We start from the raw sequence: 27,057 nt of genomic DNA on the forward strand, positions 1-27,057 counted from the left end.
TTTATAGGTATTTATACATTCTATTCGTGAGTTGTGCATGTAAAAGTTGTTTCTTCCAAGAACATTCCTTGTTATTGAAGCAGCCAGCTTACAGTAGCCTTGAAGGCTGATTCGCTTGTAAAGTATACGATTTAGAAATGATAACATCCAGCAATAGCAACGCCGCTCATACGATATCATTTACAAAATAATCAGCGAAAGCATACAAGCAATACCAGACTTTGTTTGCAAACAGTTAAATAGATCTATTTATACTGGTCTAGTTTGTCAGAAGGATCGGCGTGGTACAAACATTGTTATAACTTCGGAAAAAGACGACATCGGGCTCGTATTTGTACCATCTCCGTATATTTTTCTTGATTCGAAGCTATTCCAGCATCTGACTCTGAAATTATAGATACATCGTATGCTTAACCCATAGCTTATCAACTAATTAATTCTCTTATCGTTAAGAGCACATTTCTCCTCGCCGTTTCTCAAAGCCTATTGTAGAATAATCATTTTCACATAACGTTACGCAAGGAAGAAACATTCCTAACACAACCCTTGAAATCCTCCTCGAAACGAAGGCATCCGCACCATTGCATAATGATCGACTAACGATTCCATACCTAAGAAACATAAAATATAATAAAAATGCACACAATACATTAAACAACATCTTACCTGATTAAACATTAATCACGTGAACTAAACCACTACAAGCACCCAAACAGAAATACAAAGGACCAAGTGAGACTCTGCTACCGTCTAGCATAACATCGTTATAACGTTTCTGTGTTCCACAGCCCCTGTATCATTGAGCCGCAATCAACGCGCCCCCGGAAGCCACCCCCGCCATCAACTATTCCGAAATAACTCCAGCAGGCGTCAAGCTAATTGTCTCAATTGTATCGCATTTTTTTGTGGCGGACGGTCGAAGGGGTTAGGGGGAAACGCGGCGGTAGGTCGAGAGGGAAACAGGCCCGCGGGCGGAACACGGTTTCAGACACGAACCAGTTTTCCCTCCGCGATCGATCCCCCCTGCAATATCGACGCGTGGACGGACTTACGCCCATGTCCCGTGCGGTGTGGGCAGCGTTTGCGCGGGGCATGCGCATCTCGGTGTGCTCGGTGTCGCTTGACGCCAGTCTGTCCGAGGTCGAAGTGACGGCAACATCGGTTCCTCTGGTCCAGCGTGTTCCGCGGCCGCGTCTCTTTTTTCGTCTCGACCCGTCTCGTCTTTCCACCTTTTCTCTGTATCTTTCTTTTGCCTCCCCCTTTTCTGCCCCGCCGTTTTTCTCTCTCCGTTCCGGTCCGATGGTACGCGGCGATCGTCGGGGATCGGATCCTCGTAATGCCGGCTCCACGTGACGGAGATCACCGGACGGATCGGGTGTGCAGTGCGTGAGCGAGTGTTCGGTCGGAGCCAGTGTCACCGCGTGTGTCCAACCAGTCCGGCGAACGGGCAGCTGCATCCTCGCGGCCGGGTCCGCCTGGTCGCAGAACCGTGTAATCGACGGACGCGTCCTCTTTCACGATTTCCGATCGATCTCCGAAAACTGAACCTCCCAGCGGACCATCCGAATCAGGATCCAAGCGTTCGCTCTTCTAGGTGCACCGGGTGTACCTGTCGCGGATCTAGGTTGAAGTGAGCCGCCAGATGTAGGACGATGATCCCAGTGCGAGAGTGATTAGGTGTCTATCAGCGATGCTGTAGTGGTGTTTGGATCGTGGTTTCAGGAGCTCACACTCCGAATCACTGGACTAACATTCGAAGGTCGTAGAAGGTACTAGGTCTCCGTCGAATTTCGGAGCTGATGATCATCTTAGTCTTTAGGTAGCTCCAAGTAGAAGAGTCTAGACAGGTCTGAATCCGGAAGAACATTCGTCCGTCCAGAGTATCTCCCAAGGAAAGTGAAGCTCGAGTCTAGCGGATACAGTGTATCCACGGTACACCCGGCGTACCCTTGGAACCACGAGGTAGCGAGCTCGTAAGGATGAAGCGGACCGTTAAACATCCTAGGGGTGGATTTCTGTTGAGCGTCATTAGGGCCGGCGCGTTTTACTTGTACCGGCACATCAAGCATGCCATTAGAAATGAGATCGGCTTCCTGTAACTCGTTCGCTCCGAGGGAAAAGGAACTCGAGCCTCCACCGGTGGACGAGATCGAGATCGAGCGCGGAGCACGGCGCAGCGAGGACAGCGTTGGAATGCTGGATGCGATTGCGAAACCACGGGACAGGCATCCGGAGACGTGACCGAGTCAGGAGACGGGAATTAAAAGCACCGGGACAGGAGCAGTCGCCCCGGCGACCGAGAGATCGGCAACGCTAGGGTCACGGGATACGGGAGAGAATTGCGGCGGAAACGGAGCTCTAGGATCCAGCGGAGATCCGCCGCTAGCGGCTCGACTATTTACCTTTCAGAACGCTGAGTCGGGGCTGCCTGAGACCGCGTGTTGACTTCCCGGCGCAGCGGAGAACCGTCAGCACGTTTCTCGGACGAGGCTGGCTAGTCAAACAGCGCGGCAAGAGGACTCGATTTAAAGAGCCAGCGACCCGCCGGGAATCAATCGGAGTCGCACGGCGGCGCGCTTGATATCGGGTTTTAAAGGGCCCGGCAGGATGACATGAACGCGGCTGCGACGGCGTCCGTCGATGGGACAGTGTTACGTTCGGGTGCGACACGGTCGGGGATCGCGCTGACATCAATCGGGGCGAGCGCTGATGCATCCTGGACGCGCGTATGCTCCTCGTGGCTACGGGGTGAGCAGGCTCGCGCAGTTTAGAGGGTCCGGCGGTGGCTAGGGCCGAGTAATGGACGGCTTGAGGAGGATCGAGTGAGCACCGCCAGGCGTGTGTGGGGACGGGGTTTGGAAGGGCGCGAACGAAGATGACGTCGTCGATCCTGGCGCTGCTCGGCCTCGTCCTGGTGACCGCCAGCGCCGAGCTCACCTCGAGGATCATCAGGACAAAGTACGGGGAACTGTCCGGCGTTATCGTGACCCCCGACCGGCACCTCGAGGGCGTCGAGGTGTTCCGCGGTGTTCCGTACGCGTCGCCGCCGGTCGGGTCCCTGCGGTTCATGCCGCCCGTGAGCGGCGCGCTATGGCACGGCGTCAAAGTCGCGGACAAGTTCAGCCCTGTGTGCCCGCAGAGGCTGCCCGAGCTCACCGACAAGATGCCGAAGGGACGGGCCGAGTATCTGAAGAGGCTGCTGCCCTACCTGAGGAACCAGAGCGAGGACTGCCTCTATCTTAACATCTACGCACCGGTTCAAGGTAGGGAACGTTCTGCGGGAGTCTACCTGGGAAACCTCCGGAGCTCCTCTAGCTCTGAAGCTAGAGCTAATATGTCCTTGGGAATGTAGGTTGAATAGTTTGTGGCCTTGTTGAGGAGCAACCGCTATGATGCTTATAGAATTACTGATAATGGATATTTACTTTTAATTCACTCGCTAAACTGATCTTTTGCTTAGCTTAAGATCGAAGTTTCATTTAAACTGTTGGTTGAACTAGATTGAAGATAGTACATATTGGCTGATGATTTTATTCGAACGTAATGTAGATAGTACGATGTACCCAGAATCTACGATGTAATGAGAATTAGTATAAGTCACGCACAGGCTCCCCGTTATTGGAACACGGGCGTGATAATCTTCTCATCAACGTAATTTCGGTTCGAACACATGTAGCTCCAAGGACTGTAATCACTGAAAAAGTAGATTCAGTGGATCAGCGTCAAACTGCTGTACTGCAATGGAAAAGGAAAGGGAGAAAGGGAACGGCACTCGACGGAACAAATTTATTCTGGTTCAATGAAAAAAAGAATTAAATATCTAGCGAGCCAGGTCGCGCTTGTTTGGACTCCAATAAGCACGGGAAACATCTGCTACGGTATTTTCTGTTTTTTCTCCGGTTTATTCGTTGTTTGGACCGAGCTGTGGTGTATTTGCCGATTCATGATGAAAGTCTGAAGAATCCTCGTGACTCGGTGGACGTCACTGCGGTGTGCCCTTTCGAGGCCAGGAATTTCTTTATACCGTGCAACTGTGTCCACCTTTATTTCGTCGAAACATGCACGGAATTCCACATAGAATTCGCTGCATGATAGTTCGTTGGGCGCAGCGCCCGAACTGGCAAACGAAACTCGCTCCATGTGCTTACCCGTCGTAAGAATTCTGCGCAATACCACTGCTTCCCGAGCCACTTGACCATCTTTGAGGAAATTCTTTTTGCATACACAGAAAAATCCAATTATCTTGTACCGGCGGTACGGTGTAAACAGTCTTTAAAATTTATATACTTTCCCGCTTCGTAACGAACCGTTCGGTGTTTACGACTGACGATAAACCGCTGAAGAGGGTTTTTCAAACTTTTAAAACTTAAATGACATTTATGGCAGTGAGAACTAACGTTCACGAGACGCGATTAAAGCAGTGAATTTATAATGATACTGTGGACGTTTACGTCATCGCAGATTATTATGTCCCAATTCATTGGAACTGGAGTTGTGGAAATATTTTAGAGTATCGTAGATTTCGCCACACTCTGAACAAGATAAAGTCTCATTGAATTTTATCAATGGTCATACCACATTGAACCTCGGATGATCAAAGTCGCCGCATATGCATAAAATCCGCGGTTTATTTGCGGAGCACCAGAAACAAATTAGATCCAGCTGTTTGATTATTCAACAGAATATGTCATTAGCTCCGCGGCCGTGCAGTTGTTCGTGACTCGTTCATCTTTCCGTGCTTCTTTTCCCCCCTTTCTTTCGTTTTCCTTCGAACGTCGTTGGCTTTTGTGCTCCATGGGTGGCACAGAGCCCCTTTCAAACGACAGAAATGTATACCAATTCTTCAACAGCTTTTCATCGATACTGCGCCGCTGTCAAAGGAGACCTCATTGCACTTCCGTGCGTCGAGATGGCGACAGGAATTAATTTCGATATAAAAAGGATACAGCCGGAGGATCTTTTCGGAATTACGTACGTGTCGGAGAACAGCTGTCGAATGAATATGTCACGGCAGTCGGTAGATGAGAAGTAAACGAAAGTTATTGCGATCTGCTTCTGTGCGAGTTCTGCACGTCTGCAGTACGTAGTCGCTTCAAAAAGTAAATCCGAAGATCCATCTCCTATGACTCCGAGTGATAGCGCAAAAAAAAACTAGTACCAGATACAACAATGAAAACTTGCACCGTACCAAATACGAAATAAAAGTTTCCCATTGAATCGAATAACATTACGTTCGTACTAGATTGAATTTATTTTCTGGAGCAACGTGTCAGCGATTCTCATTCCGCGCGTCAATACACATATTCGAGTGTTTCCGTTTTAAATGCGGATTTTTACGAGGCGAAGTTCGATAAGCGAGACACAGGTATTACATTCATTTTCAATCGAGCACAAAGTAGCTACGTCCACGATAGCATTAGTTGTTCGCAATTCCATGGACATTGTCCATGGAAAAAAGCCCTCGACGAAATCTGCGGACCGGTCAACGCGCGTTCCCCGGATTCTGCTCGAACTCGCGCTCCTACTATTTCGGAATAATAACCCGGCACCGAGCCATTGTCGGCCGGCGCAAACAAAGAATCCATGAAAACGACCATTAATTTGCCGATCTGAATGGGAAGTGTTATTTTATAGCCGGGTGTTCGCTTCCCATAAATCCTCCGCGGCCCTGGAATTCACCTGATCGCCCTCTTGCCCCTCCGCACCGACGCATCCCACCGTCCACCCCGTTCGAGGGTGTGTACGACGAACGCGCGGTGTCAATCTTTTGTAATATCAACCGTGCGTTGCGAACCAGACGATTACATCGTGCTCAGATTTCATTTCCGGCGATAACGCTCCGCTGCTTCTGGATTATCCCAAGAAATATTTCCTTTGTTGCGGAACAGCGGTTGGAAAATATAATTGACCTGCGGCTGCACCGTGTCCACATTAGAACCACTCCGGGTACTAATCAATATCAAATATTTACCCCCGAGAGTCTATTTAATTAATTTAATTTCAGAACTTAATTATATTCGTTTCGCGTCGCGCAGGTGTAAAGATGTTAATGAATATTAATAATAACAATAATAATATCAAGGAAAACAATAATGTCTTATTAAAATGCATAATACTACACCGAGCACATTTCATAATTAATACCTTCAAGAACGCATTCAACAATCGCGCTCCACGATTTTAATTAATTTCCCCGGGCGGGCCACCATGGTTCCACCAATAATGTTCGGAACGCAACGCGGAGAAGCGTCGGGAGCGACAAACCGTCCGGATATTGGTCGCGAGTCGGCCGTGAAGCGTCACAGATCCGTCGAAAAACAAACTCGCGAGCGTGTTTGAACGGACCTCCAGACGGGCAGCTCGATAACCTCCGTGCGCGACCTGGAGCACGTGTTTGCGCGCAAACTCTGGTTCGACGGTAGCCAGGAGCCAACCGTGCGCCGCGCCTTACAGAAAACCCGTCCGCCCGGTTCGTTCCGATTCCCGTTCCTGCCCACTTATTTGTACCGTTCACGTTACTTATACGTAATCCCGTCCGGCGATACGTGTTTGCAGATCGCTTCAGTCCGTCCCGAAAATCCATTCGTACAGCAGCACGGCCACGGACGGTACGTACGTACGTACGTAGGTAGGTACGTGCCGGGGGAACGGGTAACACGTTCCGGGCATTTGTTTCAAAGGATCCGCCGGTCGGTTTCTATCTTCCGCGCCGTTCCTCCACGGCTCTCCGCTTATCGCTTACCGACTCGAGAGTGAAAAACGACGCGAACCTCTCTACGGGAAGAAGCTTCCTGCCGGCTGGATCTTTCGCCGGTGCTGTACGTAACCGCGCGCAGCCTGTCGGTTTACCTTTCGGGGTCAACGCGGGGAGACGGGGGATCCCGGGTATCGGTTCCCTCCCGCGGCTTTCCGCGCCGTTTCTCCGCCGCCGACGAGACTACCGAATCAAACTCGAAAAAAGACACGAGAAACACATCGGCGATTTGACAGGGTGATTCGGCAGCCTCGCTCGTGTATTCGAGATTGAATTCGAGTTGGCGATGAGACGTCGATTGGATGTCTGACAATGACGAATCATTTCTATTCGTTGCAGGTGACGCTATTAGAACTAATGAACTGATCGAAACGACTCGTTTATTTCCCTGTATTGTTACTGTTGAAGAGGTAATAACTAACGCGTGAATTAATGTTTAAGTAAAACAAAGTCTCGATGATTCAAAGAAATGGAAATTAATCAACCCGCTCGGTGGTTTCAGCGTGAAATTATTCGACGGATCGCCGACGTCGGTGTTATTCTATTCATTTTATTTTCAATCGGAGTTCTCAAGTCTTCTCGTCTGACTTCTGCGTTCCGCTTCTACTTCGCTGTCAGCGGCACACCGAGAGGTGACACGCGTGACAGTTTGTTCCGGTTAAAAATGCACGGCCGGGGAAACGAAACTGACAGTACCCAACGAAAGCTGTTTCGCGGCGAAACGGATGGAGTCGTGGAGCACCGGGGGAAGAGGCGGAGCGCGATTAATGTGCAAACAGAATTAATTAGCGGAGACGAGTGGAAAGCGGAATGAACCGTGGGGAATCGCGGGATTCTTCTTGCGAGGGCGGCTTTAATTCGAACGCCTCTAATCCGGCCACGGCCAGCACATAGATACCCGCCGGGAGAGCGGATTGCGTATTCACGTAATTTCTTGATCGAGGAAAAGATATTGTATTTAAATGGACCGTGGAAATCTGCGGGGGCGAGCGGTGTTGTTGCATTACGTGCGCCCGGGAATCTTGTTATGCTAATTCGCCCGGCAACATTTTGCGTTGCACCGCCGGCACGGCGGATATCCGCGAAGGATTCTCCGTCGGACCGATCGATCCTACGTGCACGTGCCGCGTTCCGTAAATGGTTGTCCAGTCAGTCTCTTCGTGGAAATTTATAAGCTGCCTTCGTCTTTTCTATTCAGCGTCGCATTAATATTTCATTTAATTCCAAAATGTGTATTGTACAACGAGCTTCTTCCCGGTGAATCATTCTGGAATTTTAAACAGGGAAACCTGGGAATAGTTACCGGGTTTATACGTGTTACGCTATAGCTTGTAGCTTTGAGGAATAATACCGTGGTAGTTTCAGTTTATTTTTACGTGGAGTGTAGGATTATCATAAACGTGTGACGTTGGTAGGGAACGTGTCAATCTCGCGACGTTATCGGTTAGTCAGTAATTCTTACACGGTGGTCTAACCATTGCTGATTTACCTGCTAAGTTATTTTACGGAAAGCAATATCTTTTTCACGTGGCGATAATAAACTGCAATCTATTGAGGACTTTGAGAAGGTCCATGCTAGCATAGAGATATACAAAAGTTTGTAAATTTCTGAATAGGCTGTGACTCGTTTCATTGTATTTACCCTTTGAACCCTGTAGGCTCCAATACTGCACCAGTTATAATATCAAATATTTTAATCAAAGAAACTACCCTAAAATTATTAGATTTCCACGCATCCAAATTTTGTATTAAGAAGGAAAGTGAAAGATCGAAGGAATGTTATAGAATTTTTCATTGTCACTAGAAATACTATAAAAATTAGTTGCAGTTGCCGATAAATTACAAAACCATCTGGAGTGCTAAGGGTTAACCCTTTGAACTCTCTAGGCTCCAATATTGTACCACTTATAATATTGAATATATTAATGAATCAAAGAAACTACCCTAAAATTATTAGATTCTCCATCCAAAGTTTGTATTAAGAAGGAAGATGAAAGATCGAAGGAATGTTATAGAATTTTTCATTCTCACTAGAGATACCATAAAAATCACTCGCAGTTTCCGCTAAATTACAAAACCATCTGAAGTGCTAAGGGTTAACATAGCAACCACGAATCTTTAGAAATTACTATCTCCGAAACATCGTCGGATTTTCAGGAAGCGATGATTCACCCGCGTAGACAATCAGATTCGAAGCGTTTCCGCAATAGGCGGACGGAATCGCGGAAGCCCATCGTCTCATTTGCGGTCGCAGATTTGCAGGCACAATCATTTGGGCGCATGACGGCTGATGAGTGGCGAGATTAAGGCGCGGCCAACCTCGTAAAGGGTCTTACACACCGCGACTAATTATGAAATTTAATTAAACCACCGCAGCGCGTACGTGTGCGGCTTTGAAGGTGCGGGAACCGACGCCACCATTTAGCGGCGCACTAATTCAGCATTCATTTATCTGCCGCGCGGTGAAAGAGAGAGGACTTCGTTCCATTTCGCCCCCGCCTTGCATCGTCGAGCTTTACACTTCCCGGCGCTCGCTCGCTCTGCCTGTCTGTCTGTCTGTCTGTCCGTCCGTGGGGGCTACCGCGTTACACGGGATCCACGAAAAAAACGAAGAAGAAAAAAAAGGAGAACGCGCCCTCGCGCCACTCGACCCTCTAGAAATTGAAGAAAATTCAGATCAAGTGCCCGAGCATTTAGCCGAGTTTAGGCGAGTCCATGGAAATATTTAACGGTTGGCCTTGGCAGTTCTAACGTGGGAACGTGAGACGCTTGCCGATTCACGCGCCGGCCATTCGAATCTTTACATCCCGCGAAGATCGTACTGTTATTTTTCCTATTTCTTTGCGACGATCTTATTTCAGCAGTGTCGAGGGAATTCAATGTCGAGCGTCGAATCATTTATACTTATTTATCAGTGTATCATGTATATTGAAAACTCCATTAACTCTCCTAATGTTCGCATGAAATCAATTTGCGGTGCAATTAATTAAATTATAATGATGATCAACCTGTTCCCGGAAATTCGTGATCGAAATGTTTCTCGAAATTCGCAACGTTCGCAGGAATATCGCCGGAGCACGCATCCGGTCCGTTCGCATTTCCGGGAGACCGCGGTGGAATTTCAGGGATCAGGATCGGATGGAATTCGTGGAATAACATCGAAACCGCGCCCGCAAGGAAAACATGCGCCGTGCCGAGAGCTACCGGGACTTTTCAATTTCGAGGGAGAGCTCGTTTCTGGGAGAATAACGTTGCTTCTTTACACCGCTGCCCGGCAAAGTGTTGGGTTACGCGATGATCCTGTTGCGCGCCGCTATATGTCGGATCATCCGGATAATAGATCCGCCGCGGGTAAACTCGCCCTCGCTCTTTTTTGCCCGGTATAATTTAAAGAAAGCAGCCGGCCATTGTGATCCATCGTGGTTTTTCGCGGCAATTTCCTGGAGAAACGGGCGGGAACGACCTAATGATGATGGATATTCCGGTGAAAGGGAGGAATGTTGAATAAACGGGCCATACATTGGCATTGACTGCGAAAAGCGACATCACTGGCTAATTTGCAGCGCGGCGCGATAAATTCCTTGGAAATTCATTACTCGATCGTCCCATAATCCGAGAAATTGCCCCTAAACACCGTGCTATTGAACGCTTTAACACTAAACCTACCCAAAACCTCCTGATCTCTTCATTTCGCAATTACCAAAAAGACAACAGATGTTCCTCTCATAAATTATTAAAGAAATTGATTTATCAATGCGCAAACTAAATCATAAACCAATTAAAGTCTCAATAAATGCATTCTTGAAATTTCCATACAGGAATTACAAAAAGTCAATTCTGCTCGGTAGTTTTAGTGTTAACGTACGACTGAAAATAACAACACCTCGCGATATCGAGGTTGTAAGTGGAACAGGTCGACCACAGCCGAGACAGCGCTGAAAATTGATACCGCGGCGAGCGTGAAAAATATTCAAGAATGTTTCAACGCTTCGCAGCATTATCGAGGCCTGCCGGATTTATTCGTTACGCTAAAACACGAGCTGCTAAATGAACCGTAGAACGCGACGGTTCAACGGTCAAGGCTCGAGTGCCTCCTTTATTTCGCGTCTCTCGCGTTAGCGAGTCGGAGAACGTTCCACGGTGTTGCGAACATTTTTTATACGAGACATAAATCTTCGGACGGAGGCGAAACGAATTCAAACTCGCCTCGATGAAGCGATGAAAAAGTATAACCGGCTCCGGTACGTTGCGCACACCGAATCAGTCCTCCTAAGGAAAGCAGGGGGGCAGAGAGTGCAGCCACTCCCGGTCCATAATAAAATCGAGTTGACGAGAAATAAAAGAGCTCCCAATCCGCGGATCGATAATCAATTTCCTGTACACTCGTTCACCCTTTCGATCGTAAACCGGAGTGGAGGGTTTATGTTTACTAAGAGACTATAAATTTTATTCCATTCGTGCCCGAGATTCTGGCCGCCCCGGTTTCTTCATCTTTCCCTCGTCGCTATCGCGCGAAGTTCGCGCGAGGATCAGGGGAGCTCAGGAGGAGCCCAGGCTAAGCGACAAACTCGATAACGACGTCCGCGACGCGAACGACGGAGCCCGTCCGTAAATCGGCCGGGTCGAAGGAACAGCCGCGAGCACGCGTGACCCCTCGAAACAATCGAAAAACATACATTAAACATGGCGGCGTGATTTATCGCGAGCGAAACGCGGCGGCGGTCTTCTCGCCCCGGTCGCTTCGCCGCTCGGAACGGCATTTATGTTTCATCTGGATATTGAATAGCAACGGTTTGCGGCCGCGCCGCCGCCCGCTTCTCGACATATCGAATGACGTTGACCCTTTGAAATGTTAACCTTAATGAGCCATCATTTCATGCTGTTTGCGGGATTATGAGGGTGCACCTGGGATGCATTGGCGATAGGGATCAGTCAGAAAACTTCGATACCTCTCGTTTCGACATTTAGCCAGGCGTATCACGTAATTATCCGATTCCGTGTTCGAAGTGTTCGGATGCTGTGTACGTAGTCAATAATAAACTACAGGTCGACATTTCTCGTTGATCGCGTCCAAATTGGGATGATTTTTCATTTATCCGTCGCAGAAACTAAGAAAACCTAGAATACACCGTTCGCTGAGTATCACAAACTGTTATAGCTTCTAGTTTCGGAGCAAACACCGGAGAATCATTTATACACCATTTACGATATTACTTCTGAGAAAGCGGCATCGAAAATAATTGGTTGCTTTAGCAGATGCTTTCCAGGAGGGAGTATCTCACGCGATGTTTAGAATTCAGCGTACCGGAGGTAGCGCGGAGTTTTATAGGAAAATATTGAGCCACTCCGTAGCGCGCAGTGCAAGCAGTTAAGTAACGCTGCACGAGGGAAAGCCCGCGTAGGCGATAATAATAACCTTGCTTAATTTCCCGGCCATTGTCGTGAAACGTTGCCGCTTGTTCGATAACTATTCCGGGATTTGCATTATCTAATGGTGTCCCAAGTATGCAGGGTGGCGGCGTTCGGGTTTTGTTTCTTGAATTGGTAGGCGAGCCCTGTTTCGCTCTCGGCGCCGAGTCGCTCTTCCTCGCTCCGGTGAATCGTCTGGAGCACGGCGCCGCGGAACGAAGCGAGGATAATTAGATCAATTGCACCGAACAGACGGTATTTGAAAGCTGCTACCAATGTTCCGTGCGAGACCGAGGCAGATGCATGTCAGTCACCGAGCGGGACAGAGCTTTTAAACCTGATTGAGCTCACAGCCATTACGATCGTTGACAACGCGGCGACACGCGATTCGACGCAAAATATTCACAGTCGGTTCGGTAAAGTCGAATCGGAATCTATTGAAATCTCGCTTATTCCTTTTTTAATCGCGTTATACGGTGTCCTGCATATCGAGCGTGAGTAAATCCTTATCCGAGGATAAGTCAGCGCGTCCCTGTCTACCAGGCCGGGACAAAGAAGGGGCGCGCTCCTCGAAACAATCGATCCTCGTGACACACAAAGCGGGCGATGAAATCACGGCGCCTTTCGAGGAAAGCGAGGAAAAAAAGGGAAGAAGGGACAGGGCGAGCGAGCGAGCGAGCGAGTGGGAAGAGAAGCGTCGTCGATCGCGGGCACCGAACAGGCAGCTAAGGAATAATTCAAAGGCATTGTGAGCCGCGTGAATTCCAGTCGGGAAGGCTGCTTCTCTTACCAAGCAAGACTCTCCACGGTCCAATCATCCGGCGCGGGCTGATGGAGCTGTCAGCTGCAGAATCGGAGGCGAATGGTTCGTAATGGATTTCACTGTAAGAGGAGAGGCCGCGGCTAAAAGCGTGAAAGGAGTATCGGACAGATAAATATTTAAATTGGCCGAACACCTAACTGCCGCGGCTCCGGAATAGATAGCGCACTTCTCGGGACGTAGCCGGGTTCGCCGAGCCGTTTCGCCGGTTATTTAAAGAAGTTCGCTCCTACGGGGCGGCCCGGCCTCGCCCCGGCGCGGCGCAACGCCACGCGAATCAATCGTCGCGACGGGGAAACTAGTTGAAAGACAATATCGCGGTGTCGCGAAGTTTCTTTGCTCCGCGGACTGATTCGAGATATTGGAAATAGAATTGTCTATATTGCCAATATTCTGTAACAGTTCGAACTCTCCGTTGATTCGCCGGCCTGTCGCGACTTCTTCGAACCCGATTTCCGGGCAGCCGTCGATCGGCGGACCGATGTTTGTTTTGGAATATTTGACAGTTATAAAACAGAGGTAAACGAGTTGGGTGATAAATTTTTTCTGCTGTGGATAGAAATAAATGGAAGACAAACATTGGAAAGCTGATTAATCGGGCAATATAAAGATTGGTACACAGTCAAATACACGAGTGCAAACACAATTTTATATCAGATTTTCGAACCGGTCGTTTACGCGGTTCGCGGTGTGATAATGGTTTAATCCCTTGTCGTACAATGACGAGTGAGACTCGTGATGAAAATTTCTAGACCAATTTTATAATCAATATTGTTCATTACCCACGGATCAAAAGAAATATTTTGCCATTATCAATGTATCATCTTCAAATGAAATTTCTACTTCAAGCAGAATGGAAAATTTCGTTGCGTTTCTTCCAAATTGTCGATAGTAAAATGTTACGAATTGTAAAACACATGTTGTAATGTTACGAAATGTAACGAAAGTAATTAATACCGCAAGGGGTTAAAATTTATTGTTTCTACCATCTACAAGCCTATTACACATTAAACTGCAGGACCGTGTTCGAGTTCACAGTTGGTTGATTTTCCAGTACGTGGGATTATTAATCGAAAGGCAGATAAGCTTTCTAGAGACGGGGAATGCAAAATACCCGATACTTCGTGGCCAGCTAATCGCGTTTAATAGTCTGGCTTGCGAAGCCGTATCCTTTGAAGGGGCAAGTTCGATGAAGCCGGGAGTTCCGACGTGTAAGCTGACTTCCAAAGCACTTGGAGACGGTAGCGGCTGAAAGACAACAATGCCGAGCTGTCGGGGGATACCTTAATCTGTCGATAATTTCACGTCCCACTCAATATCGACGGCTAACGAAGTTTGTCTAGCAACGACACGTGCATACCCCGCGCCGGGGATTTACGAGCCGATGAAGAGTCCTTCAGCCGTATTATTCCGCGGGCTTTTTGCCGTGACGGGTGATTAATGGTCGGCCGAATTCTTGCCCGAAGGCTTCTTTGTGCACCGATAAGGAAACGTCGGCTCGAGGAAGGGAGACGAGAGTCCATAATTTCCGCGCGAACGTCAATCTCCATTCCATTAGAATACGTTAACCGTTTTAATCGCCGTTCGCCGACGCCTGGGTTTCCTTAGACCCAGCTTTCTAAAGTTTTCACGCGACGTCTGGCTCTCTGGCGTGTGACACGAGTTGTTCGTCGGCTTACAGTGACTTTGATAAGCTGATTGTCGTATCGCGATAGGTTCAGGCGTATTTTTTGACGTATTAATGAGCCATCGCGACGAAGTTGCAAGAGGTACTTAAATCTTGAATGATTTTTCTCAATGTTTAATCGGAGCTTACGGAGTAAACAGATAATTGTATCGAATAGTGAATGACACCGTGAATATTGTTAAATATATGGTGTAATATTTTTCCTGAACTTTTGAAGTTTAATTTTAACAATATTGCTGAAGTGACAAGGCAAGAAGAAGGATTCTACAAACTTAACCCTTTGAACTTTGTAGGCTCCAATATTGCACCACATATAATATTGAATATTTTAATGAATCAAAGAAACTACCCTAAAATTATTAGATTCTCCATCCAAATTTTGTATTAAGAAGGAAAATTAAAGATCGAAGGAACGTTATAGAATTTTTCATTTTCACTAGAGATACTATAAAAATTAGTTGCAGTTGCTGATACATTACAATACCATCTGGAGTGCTAAGGTTTAACCCTTTGAACTCTGTAGGCTTCAATATTGCACCAGTTATAATATTGAATATTTTAATGAATCAAAGAAACTACCCTAAAATCATTAGATTCTCCATCCAAATTTTGTATTAAGAAGGAAAATTAAAGATCGAAGGAACGTTATAGAATTTTTCATTTTCACTAGAGATACTATAAAAATTAGTTGCAGTCGCAGATAGATTACAATGCCATCTAAAGTGCTAAGGGTTAACAGGCTTGAAGATATATTATTCCGCCTTTAGCCGGATGAAACGCTTCCCCGCTATGACGACGTTCGGAATTGATTCGAATAGCTTGAACCAAAGCGGAAACCTCAGCATTTATGGGATGGAGTATTCCCTCGACGGGGTGTATCTCGTCGCGGCACTTAACGTGGCGTGTCAAGAACGCGAAAGTACAGGTCGGACGACGCGCGCGTTAAAACGATTATACCTAACAAGAGTCTGATATTGCAGAATGCACGTCGGCTTACACTGTAGCGAGCGGTGATCGCGATGAAGACGTTGTTATCGGTTTCTCGAGCACGCCACGCGACCCCGTCTCGCGTGTAATATGCGCAACTCGAGGACACCCCGGCGAAAATTGATCGTAAGCTGCGAAAGTCGCGCACGTCGCTATTTCCTCGCTTATTCCATACATATACAAATCAATTTCTTCTATACGAACACGGATATCCACGGTTATATTTTTAATAGATTTATAAGAAGTAGAATTTAACCCTTTGAACTCTGTAGGCTCCAATATTGCACCAGTTGTAATATTAAATATTTTAATGAATCTTAAGGAAACTACTCTAAAATTATTACATTCTCCATTCAAATTTTGTAAGGAAAATAAAAGATCGAAGAAATGTTATAGCATTTCTCATTTTCGATAGGAATACTATAAAAATTAGTTGCAGTTGCTGATAGATTATAAAACAACCTGGAGTGCTAAGGGTTAAATAACTATTACTATATTTAACGTGTCAAGTAGATATAGATTGTTAATAACATATTATAGACAATTTTCCAGGAATTAGGTTGACCGAAGAGTTTTGTCACTGAATTTTTTAATACATTTCTATTATAATGTAAATTGAATTCAATTAAATTGATTTGCTGTTAACGGAAATAGGTCCGTTTCTAAGAGTTACAAGTGAAGCAAAATACAACAGAAACCTTTCGAATCAAATTTACAATGCACAGTTTAACGAAGTTTCATTTATTCGAAGTGAAATTTTTGTTCGACCTAATAACATTTATCATGAAAAATAAACAATTCCACGCGAGCTCGGCCAGGCTGCATAGTACGAACGCTGATCGACAGCCCGATCCGCGGAAATTGCGTGTCCTCGGCGGGTTATCTGTCCGTTGAACTACTAGCCTGCTATTTAATTAAAATCCACGAAACGAATTAGTTGCAGGCAAAAGACAACGGGCGCGCGCGCGACCGGTAATAAATTATTCGCGATAACGGCCGAAATTCCTGGAGGTGGAGAGTGTGTCGCGTGAGAGGGTCTCTCTGGAAATGGCAAACAGGAAAAAAGGAATTCTACCGGGCGACCGTGATTCACCGTTCCCTGTTTCGCGACTCTGTACCAGCCCGCTCGTTCCGTATGTTGCACGCCGGGTTAATTAGTCTTGTAGTATTACTTTTCCGGTCCCCATCCGCTAACGAAGTCTAATCCAGTGGTAAATACTTAATTACAAACAGCGTTTGTAAAAGGTGTAGCACTTTTTCGAATTACCTGCTTTCAGGAAGCTCGAAAGCGATGCACAGTGTACCTGGTCGCCCGTTAATTTGTACTATTACCAGGATTCTACCGTTTTATCTACTTCACTTGAAAATTTTCTACATTTCATACAGTCCTCCCTCAAACTATGGTGTAAATTACAAGTAGGATAAAGAGAGAAGCTTACTTGCCTCTAAGTCACCAAATGATTTGGCACAGCAAAACTGTAAACTTTGGTATTTAATATTAAACTTTGTGTGATGCATCAATGTACGAAATATTGAAAGAAAATACTTCTCTTCCTCGATGCATGTGAGATTTTTTAATTTAATCTAAGAAAATGTCGTCTGTATCTCATTAGAATATATTGAATATTTCCGGTGAAAAACTTCTGTAGTGCAAAGGGTTAAAGAATTCTTGCATCGTAAATATCATTGATACTTAACGAAGAGAAGTGTATATAACAAGAATTGTTAACTCGTTAAATTCCACACAATTTCATAGAGCAAAATACGCAAAGTGGGAAAAATATAATATTCAATCACTTGATTGAATTGCATTATTATTATTGGATGTCCATCTAGTTAAATGTCGCCATATTAGATAGCATTGTTTATAATATAGGAACGCTTCCGAATAATCATCGTTTAATTGAATGAACTATAGTAATTCGATTTGGTCGAGGGTCACCGGTGAAAAATATAGATATTGGACGGGTTAAATGTCACCGGAAATTTCACCTAGAATTACCCCATTCGCGAATTTCACGAAAAATTACGCGCACAGCAAAAAATTCGATTGTGAATTCAATTGATTGTGTAATTTAATTTAGTTTTATCAACGCGTAAACAATTACCGCCGCGGCGTTACAGTGCGTATTATAATAAATCGGCACTCATGTTTTTGACAAACGAACCGTGAATATACGGGAAAATGAACGTCGACTGAAAAGTTCTCGTTTCGTAACCGGTTCACAGGAATCTATAATAGTTATTCCCGGGAATTAATACCGCGTCGTGATTTATGGCCGATTGGTATTCTTGGTGCAGAAACTGTACACCCTCAAGTTCTCCATTAGTAATACGGCTTAATTCCGGTTATTAACTCTTCACCCTCGAAAGTTTCCCAGCAGAAATATTCAACATTTGCCAATAAGGTATAGAAGATAAATTGATAATAATATAAAAATAATTAATAATTGTTCCAATTTATCATTGCCACGAAAGAATGCTTATTGAAACTATTTCGTCATTAACAATTTCCATCAAAAAGGATTATCTCTATATATGCAATATTTAAATATTATATATATTTCCAATATTTAAATATTATCTATATTTCCAATATTTAAATATTATCTATATTTCCAATATTTAAATATCATCTATATTTCCAATATTTAACCCTTTGCACTCGAGAGGTGACTCTCAGTCACCGTTTGATTTGATACAACAAAGTTACAAAGTGTTATATATAGTATTAACTTTTTTATAATGCATCAATATGTGAAATATTTATAAAACAGCTTTGTTTCTTAACAGACGTATGTTTGTTCATTAGTTCGCTTCAAATAGTATCGTCTATGTCTCATTGGAAAGTGTCGAATGTTGTGAAAAGCTTCCGAGTGCAAAGAGCTAACAGTTAATAAAAATATCACATTTAATTCAGTCTCAAACGAATATGACATTCCCATTTGCCAACCCCTGTTCGACAATTTCACCGCGACTCCGACACGGTACTAGAAGACAAGGGGTTAACAATCGCAGATTCAGCGCACTGAAAGTTTTCATCTACGCCCGGAGCGAATCAGTTTTCCGCGAGCGGTCCCTATTTTTCGCCGGGCGAATCACTGTCGAATTCACGGACCAATAACACCGGCGCGTTGCCGCTCGAATATTAGAGTCGCTATCCCGCGGCAATTATCCGGGTTCGCAAACGCGATTGCTGATCGGGTATGCGAGGGACGCGCCGGAATTCGTTAATAATCGGCGGGACCGCGGTCCAACTATATCCAGTTTGCGCCCGTAATACCGCGAAACGACGCCTTTAAATAGGACGCCGGATAAACATGCGACACGCGGCGCGAGTTTATCGATTTTCCAGCGGACCTCGGCCACCTCCGATCCGCGGAAGCTGCGAAAGGATCGAAGGGACAGATAATGTCCCGTGGAAGCGATAAATTCCTGTTGCGGCAACATGTTTACGCGTTCGACGTGATCGCCGTCGTAAAAACGACGCCCCGCGCGGACCGCTGCCGCGCCAGCTTTCTACGCTGATGCTCCAAGTGAATGCGCCCCGCCGTTTCAAAACTTTAAAAGCCTTTTACGCCTCGCGCGTTATTTATTCTATTGCACGCGTTAACTAAACACCGATGCGACGCGAATATCGAACGCATAGAGGCTGACCGAATCCGCTTCCGGTCCCTCTTTTCCAGGTTGCAGTTAATCACTTGGGATAAAGTTTTACATATTACAGTCGAACTTCGATAACCCGGAACGGTATAACTGGCAAAGTTTCTTTCTTCTGTTCTTAACTGTAGATACAGGAGCTCTGTAACTCGAATTGTTCGATAGTGTTTAGTATATTGCAACTGGAATACAGGGAAAGCCAACCTTTACACGTAGACCAAAGTTCTACTAATATTACCTATATACAGTAGTAATCAAAATGTGTAATAATGCGATCATCGTAGTACCGTAATAAATATAGAACCACTGACACGGCGATCATCTTGAAACGTCTACAGCTCGAATCTTTGTTTGCCAAATCTCTTCCACTGCGAAATTCAGTAAGTAGGAACCTCTGTAAGTCTAAGATCATTTGCCTTTCGAGATTGAGCTACATTACTAATTCCATAAAGAATGAACAATTTCCATCGAAGCGAAACAGGGTTTCATAATACACAGCAAAATCGTTGGAAATCGGCAGGAGCGAACTGAAAAGAAGTTTCGAAAAGTTGCTGCAGATTTCACGGAGGGGGAGTGTTCCGGGCGCAAATGTAAGTAGCTCGAAAGAGGGTTTGTTAATACGTTACGATTCCCTCCCATCCGAAATTAAGCATAATCCGAGGGAAGCTCCGAGCAGAGCCGGCCCGCCTTCGTTCTTTCATTTCCTCGGAGCCCGGACTCGATCGAGCGAGATGGCTGGCCGAGTTTCGCGCGAATTTAATCTTCCCCTTATTCCTGCTCCGACGGAACGTTCTTTACTGTACGCTCGCGTGTGCGCGATCGCGTAACAGCCTCCACGACGTTCGAAGCGTCGCCCGCGGCTATCCGCCGCGAGTTTTATGATTACACGAAGCATCGACGCGATATCCTGGCGCACCCGGGGCGAGCCCGACCTCCCCGAGGCGCCTCGCCGCCATTTATTCTCCGGGATCCTCTCGTTTCGTTGCTGCGAGTCTCCGGATCATCCCGGAAACCGTCGTTCCTCGGAGGAGCGGCGTTGTCGCCGGTAATAAGCTCGCCGACTCGCGTTCGCAGGCTACGGAAATCTCGAATTCCTATTACGGGAAGCGCCGACTCCGCCAGCTCAGTTCTAATTAAACTTTTTGGCGTTGGACCCGATACACTCGAGCGGTTCGAAAATTCAAACTCGAAATTCTTTCTGTCTTTTGCTTCTGGCGAAGGTAGAACGAGATCGAACCCAGGTTCACAGTATGAACACGTGCGTTACAGGGCTAAATACATGCGATCTGCAATTATCTTCGAGTAATAGAGACAAAGTTCCTCGCGAAAAGAGGGATGAGCAAGTCTATTCTAGCAAAATAACCGCTGCATTTTCCCGCAAACTACTTACGTGTACATGGTCTGAACTGAACGCCGACCAATAGCGTATCGGGCCTTACTTTCCGGCCGCGTCTCCTCGGCCCGGTATCCGTCTTCGAGGCGCGCAAATAGAGCTGACTGCCGCGAAAAGTGTTCCCGTTGGAGTGTCGTCGGAGCAGCTGACGACGAGAAGAAGGCGGCGAAAGAAGAGCACGGGAAGGAGGATAGGCCGCGCGCGGGGAGAGGGCGGCGCACAAAAGCCGGGCAGAAGGACGGGTAGACAAAGACGCCGGGCGAAAGCGAACGACCTCCTCCATCGCGACAGTCCGGTCACATTTTTAATCCGACAAAACTTTTTGAATTACGACCGCGACTACAAAGGGAACGGAACGGAATCCGCGAGGAAAAGAAACGCGGGAGAAGAGAAGTAGGCTGGAGAGAATCGCGGCGCGGCGGGAAGGGGCGGGGGGTGGTAGAGAGTCGGCGGAGGAGGCCATAAGGCATGGGCCGCGAGACAGAGGCTAGGCCAGAGACAGCGTAAAAAAGATTATATTCTTCTCTAATGGTTCCTACTCGCTTTAAACGAACAAGTCTTATAGCCGGTTCCCCCCGCGCCACCCCGGCCGCCGTCCCCGCCCGCTCTGTCCGCGGTCGGACCGGAGAGCAGTCATTAAAAAAGACTTTCCACGGCCAGTGGTCCAGCGAATGAAAATGCCGCGGGACAAGGCAGGAAGCGGTCGGAAAAAGAGCGAGGAGAAGTTCTTTGCCGCGCCACCGCGGCCCGCCTTTCTCCTCCGGTCTCCTTCGGACGCGTTTTTTCTTTTTCATTTTCCCTCCGCCGCTCTCCACCTCTCTTCCCTCCGATTCGACCCTGATCCTTCGCCAGCGCTGGAGGTGACGTTTTATACGAGACCCGGCCTCGCCGCGACCGCGGCGAAAATAATTGCGGGACCGTTAAACCCCCGCGTCCCGGCCGGAACACGCGAAAGCGGCGCGGAACGTTTCCTCGGGGAAAGCTGAGACCCGACGCGACCCGCTCCCGCCGTTGTTGCGGCTCGTTTCGATTAACGCCGTTTTTAGCGGTGACCCCGCGCTTCCGGGGGTCGCGTCCGACCACCGGTTTACGACCGTTCCGCGTTTTAGAATTGATTGCCGACGCCCGGGGGCGGCGAACACGCCGCGACACGCGACGCGGCGCGGGCAATAAAGGGTGGAAGCGATTTGTCGAACTTCCGTGTTGAGTTACCGGCGAGAGCCGCTCTTTGTTGCCTACCTGGGACTGCTGATTGCGAGCAGACAAATTTGTTGCTTTGTGTTTTTTGGTTTAAGAAAACCCTTTGCAGAGAGGTGACTCTCAGGTACCACTTGATTTAATATAGAAGAATTATGAAGTTATATGTAATATTAAGTTCTGTATAATGTATCGATATGTGGAATATTGAAATGAGATAGCTTTGTTTCTTGATTTATGTATGTTCTCTCATTGGTTGGTTTCAAACTGGGTCGTTTGAATCTTATCGGAAAGCGTTGAATGTTGTGGAAAATTTTCGAGTACAAAGGGTTAAAAGTGTAATTATTGAGATTACTACTGATCTATGTTTTAGTCTGCGTATTGCCGAATCGGTTGGTTTATTCGGTAGATATTTAAGTGAATCGGATAGTAATTCAGTCCGGCTATTATCATTTCTAATAATAGTAAGCAGAGTATTTCTATGTCTGAAATTAGTTGATATATAATAATTTGAACGAAGTAGCCTGAAACGTTTGATTTTCATCCACTTGATAGTTTTAGTGACAAACTAGAGTACTACTTTCACTTTACAAGCTTCGCATATTCTGTGTTCATCCTTAACCCTTTGCACTCAGAAGGTGACTTTCACTCACCACTAGATTTGACATAGAAAAATTATAGTCTCATACATAACATTATGCTTCGTACAATGTATCGATATGCGAAATATTGAAATAAAATATGTTTCTTAATTCACACATTTTGTTTGTACGTGTCCAAGATCGTTTATATTTCATTGAGAAACATGGAAGTTTTCAATGAAAAATTTTCGAGTGCGATTAACGGTACTCGCAATGATACACGCGTAGAATGCACGAAGGAATCGAGCTCGAACACAGACGCTCCGAAGTAACGCTAGAAGATGCAACGAGCAAGGACACAGGAAGTTCGCAATGATAACAAAGGGCTTTAACGATGCAATAATTGCCGGTACGCGTGAGGGCGCAGTCGTGCTTCGAGCTAAGGGCTGCGGCGTGATTCAACAATGGCTCGGTTACTGCCGGGGACGACGCTCTTTCCCGTTAATCTCGCGAAACGTGCCGCGGCTTAAAAGGAAGCCAATAGAACCCCGGTCCCCGGCCCTCGTTACTTCCCCTCTCTAATGAAATAACAATGACTATTATAGTTTCATATTACCACGCGCTGCACCCCCTGGACAACCGCGAACGTCGAAAATCGATACTCCCTTGATCGACCCCCAGCTCCCTTTCTTTCTTCCCCAACACAGAGCCGCCGTGTCCGGTCCTAACAGACACGGCTTACGCAACGAACTTCAGCTGAAATCCTGAATAATCCAATCCCCTAGTACCCTCGAACTTTTAAATCCATCTGCCAATTAGGAGCCACTTCTCGCGCAGGAAAACTACAACAGCTTGAACAGACTTTCCCGGAGAATCTAATGCAAATCTCGCCCAAAACCGAATCGCAAAATATCACTCGGCGTCGTGATGCACGCGGGACTCGAACTTCCCGGCGCCGCCTCCTAATTAGGAACTCCTGAAAAATAAAGCGAACGCGGAACTCCCGGAAGTCGCGGCGCCCGTAGCTTTGACCGGCGACCGGAAAACAAAACTTTCAATTACGAACGAGCGGCCGTTTCGCGGGGAGCCGGTTAGCTCCGCGCCACGGAATCACCATTATTTATCCCCGGGGCGGGCAATAACGGATCGTCATTCCGTCAGGAGCTTTCGGCCGACAATTAAGGGGCATTACGAGCGAGTAAACAGAACGGCCGGTGATAAAGTAGCTTCTGCGAAGAATACCGCGGCAGGGCCGGCGGTCACGTCCCTCCGGGGATTCGGGAGATAAAGGAGAAGTCCGAGTGCGGTGCTGCGGATGCGGCCTGGCTGCGGTCTCCCGAGGAGGGGCCGGCATTAAGCGAGAAGTCTCGGGCATGGCCGCGACCGAACGCCGTAGCCGGCTGCTTGTCGCGCTGTTTCCTTGCCCTCTGACGGTCGCATGCAACATTAATCGGCGGACCTCTGATCCGCTTCCGCGGCGGACCGATCCTGAATCTTTCAGGCACCGGCGGCCTCGAGGAAGTCGGAGGTAATTCTGTTTCACAATTTTTTGTTTGACTTTCGGGAATTATACCCGAGGGAGAGATAATTTATCCGGCGTCCCGGGTCCACGCTCTTAATTTATTGAAACCGTGAGAGGGAACAACATACGGCCGCCCCCGCGTCCATTATTCACTGCAACTTTCCGCTAGAATCTTTCAAGCGCCGCTGCTGGGAGGCTAGAACCGCCGGCGTATCTTGTTAGTCGAGTTTCTTGTATTCGTATCGGGAATTATACCCGGGAGAGAGATCATTTTTCGCCGCGCGACTCTTAATTTATCGAAACAGAGAGGGAGACGACGGTGGCCGAGCGCCGGGCTGGTTTCGATTGTTTAATCGAAATCACCGGGACGGCCCCCGTAGGATCGCACGGTGTGTTTGACGCGCGACGAACCGTGCGAAGACGATCATTCCGGGATGCCGAGATGTAACCCAGGCGCGGGAGTCGCGAGGAAACTTCGTGGAAAGTTATTTTGCTTTAAGCGGAACAACGGATTCGTACCGGGGAGTCTAACGTTAAGTAGCTGCCGGGGCTTTCGTAACTGGCGGATGAAGCTGTGCCCTGTAATTATCATTTCCTTTGAGTATTCCGTCTCGCCGACGTCTCGGACCGTTCCTCCGGTATTCTTTGTTATCTCCGAGCGAAGAAACCGTGCTCCTCGTCAATTATCCTTCCCCGCGGGAGCCTCGATCGCTAAATAGATGAACGAATTTCGAGGGAACTCGGGACGATTGTTGAGAGGCGGAAAGAAAAATTCGCGACGAACGGAACACTCGGCGACTGCTCGAAATATTTCGCGACGCTTCGTCTTATAAAGCGACGCCTGTCTTCACTGAGCGACTTCCGGGCCCTCGAGGTACGCTGCGCCGCCCCTGGCGCCGATTTCCACTTAATCCATTGATCGAGATTTCATCTCTATACTTTGAAAGACGATTAGAGAGTCTGAGCTACCACTTTCACGGGGCCTCGGGCGGGCCGAGCCGGCTGAAGTCTTGTCTTTGTTGTTTCTCCATCGTCTTAAACGACTCTACCATCGACGACGGCGAGCATCGATTTAAATAATCGCTTTCTTCTATTGGTGGAACCGCGGGCTAAATCTTCTCGGTGTAATTGAGAGGAAATTCATACTAGGACCTTCTTGAAATTTAAATTTCACCGCTGTTACCTTTTTCACGGTGTCCTTGTATTTATTATCGTCGCTCACATTGAAAAATGTCTGAAAATTAATAGGAAATAATATTTACAGTCGATATTTACAACGATCAGTTTTCAATATTTTCGACAGATTTGTTTATATCACTTCTCGCTATCATCATTGACACTAGAACTACCGTACCAGTAAAAATGACTGGTTCCGATTGTTTTGTTTCACAATTATTAATATCTTAAAAGTATTGAATATTCAAAATGATCTTGAAAATAAATAGCTTTGACTGAATACTATAACGAATGTCTGAAGAAACCGAAAATAATCTATTGCTTGAATTTTTATAGGGATTACATATCAGTCATATTAAATCCTCGGTAGTTCTAGTGTTAAAGGAAATTTGATGCATTTTAAATATTTCACTATTTCAATCCCTAACTATGCTTCGTTCTCCGAACGTTTTCTAACACTAGAACTACCATAGCAGTCAAAATGACTGCTTTCGATTGTTTATTTCACAATTATTAATATCCTAAAAGCATTGAATATTCGAAATGATCTTGAAAATAAATAGCTTTGACTGAATACTATAACGAATATCTAAAGAAACTGAAAATAATCTGTTGCTAGAATTTTTATAGGTATTACATATCAGTCATAAATTCAACAAATTTCTAACGAAAATATCACACACCACCCTCGGCTCACTATTTATCGCAGAAATTCATTTCTAATACTTCCCACGTAAGCACCTCGAATTCCCATTCTCCCCGACTACTGTCGATAATTCACCTGCACGCATCATCCGCGTATCTCGCCGTTATCAATACCGCGTCTATCAATCGCGAGCTCGTGCCGCGTTCCGCGAACGCTATCGATCCGATCGCGCTGCTCCCACTTTTCCGTTGCACGGGAAGATCCGCGGGTTCCGTGAACCTGCGGGCGTACACGCGTGTCCCGACGCCGCAACGAGAGCTGTAACTTGCCGCATTCTCGACGAGTTCGTCGACCAGACGCCTCGATGTGGGGAACGGAATGATGCACAACCCCGAAACGCAACTTGTTCGCGGAAACAACGGGCTCGGAGGCTTCCATCCGTGAACTCTGTCCCGGTACCCAGGCAGCCGGCAGCAGCGCCAGCCCCCGTCCCTTTTTCCCCACTTTCGAAAACCCCCAGTGGCTTTATCCGAAGCGCAATTATTCAGCGACAAACGCGGAATTGAATAAATTTCTGCGCCCGGCCGGGCTCCATTCATCCCAGGATACAGGGGACAATAAACGGCCGTTAATTCCCCGGTAAATCGAATCCTTTATTGAAGGGGGGCGGCGCCCTCATAACGGGAAGAACAAACGCTGGAATTACAAAGTACCATTCGCGAATCATCGCTGATACATTATCCCTGTGCTCGAAGATCCGAGATTCGACCTTTTGTTTTTCTCATTGTAGTAGCTTGACGAATAGCCAAAAAGCTGAATATTCCGATTACACTTCGGGAAGTAACTTAATGATAACGTATCAGTAAGAAGTATTAATGAGTAAATGTTAATATACGAACCCGATGGAAGTAGTTGAATAAGCCGTCAATCACAGGAATTTCTATATACCAAATTCCATCAATTCTGTGACAGATTTCTCCTCTTCTCGATAAAAACCGTTAGGTCCGTTCTCAGTGAATAACTCTTTGTCCGATTTTATATTCCACGTTCATTATATTTCAGTCTCCCCCGAAAGTGGAGACTCGCGGTAATACAATGAGGAAAGAATATAATTTGGGATGAAAGTTTGAAGCATCCGGAACTCCTATTGATTAGGTTCGGCGGTTCGAGGAGGGGGAATCTGTACGAGGGCTCTCCGCGAGATTCTGGCCATCGGTTCGGCGGC

At 46.7% G+C, this 27,057-nt stretch overlaps 1 protein-coding gene across 2 annotated transcripts in view; it reads left to right on the plus strand.

The window, feature by feature from the left end:
• The first annotated feature begins 1,145 nt into the window (after positions 1–1,145).
• The window catches only part of Nlg3 (Neuroligin 3), a 396,857-nt gene continuing 370,945 nt past the window's right edge, over positions 1,146–27,057 (plus strand). For both annotated transcript variants that reach the window (XM_076365758.1, XM_076365759.1), the window contains exon 1: positions 1,146–3,263. In XM_076365758.1, coding sequence (XP_076221873.1) covers positions 2,876–3,263 — 388 coding nt within the window. In that variant the 5' untranslated portion in view covers positions 1,146–2,875. The remainder of the gene's footprint in view (positions 3,264–27,057) is intronic.

Source organism: Nomia melanderi, chromosome 3 (genome assembly GCF_051020985.1).
Source record: "Nomia melanderi isolate GNS246 chromosome 3, iyNomMela1, whole genome shotgun sequence".
In the NCBI taxonomy this organism is placed as follows: domain Eukaryota; kingdom Metazoa; phylum Arthropoda; class Insecta; order Hymenoptera; family Halictidae; genus Nomia; species Nomia melanderi.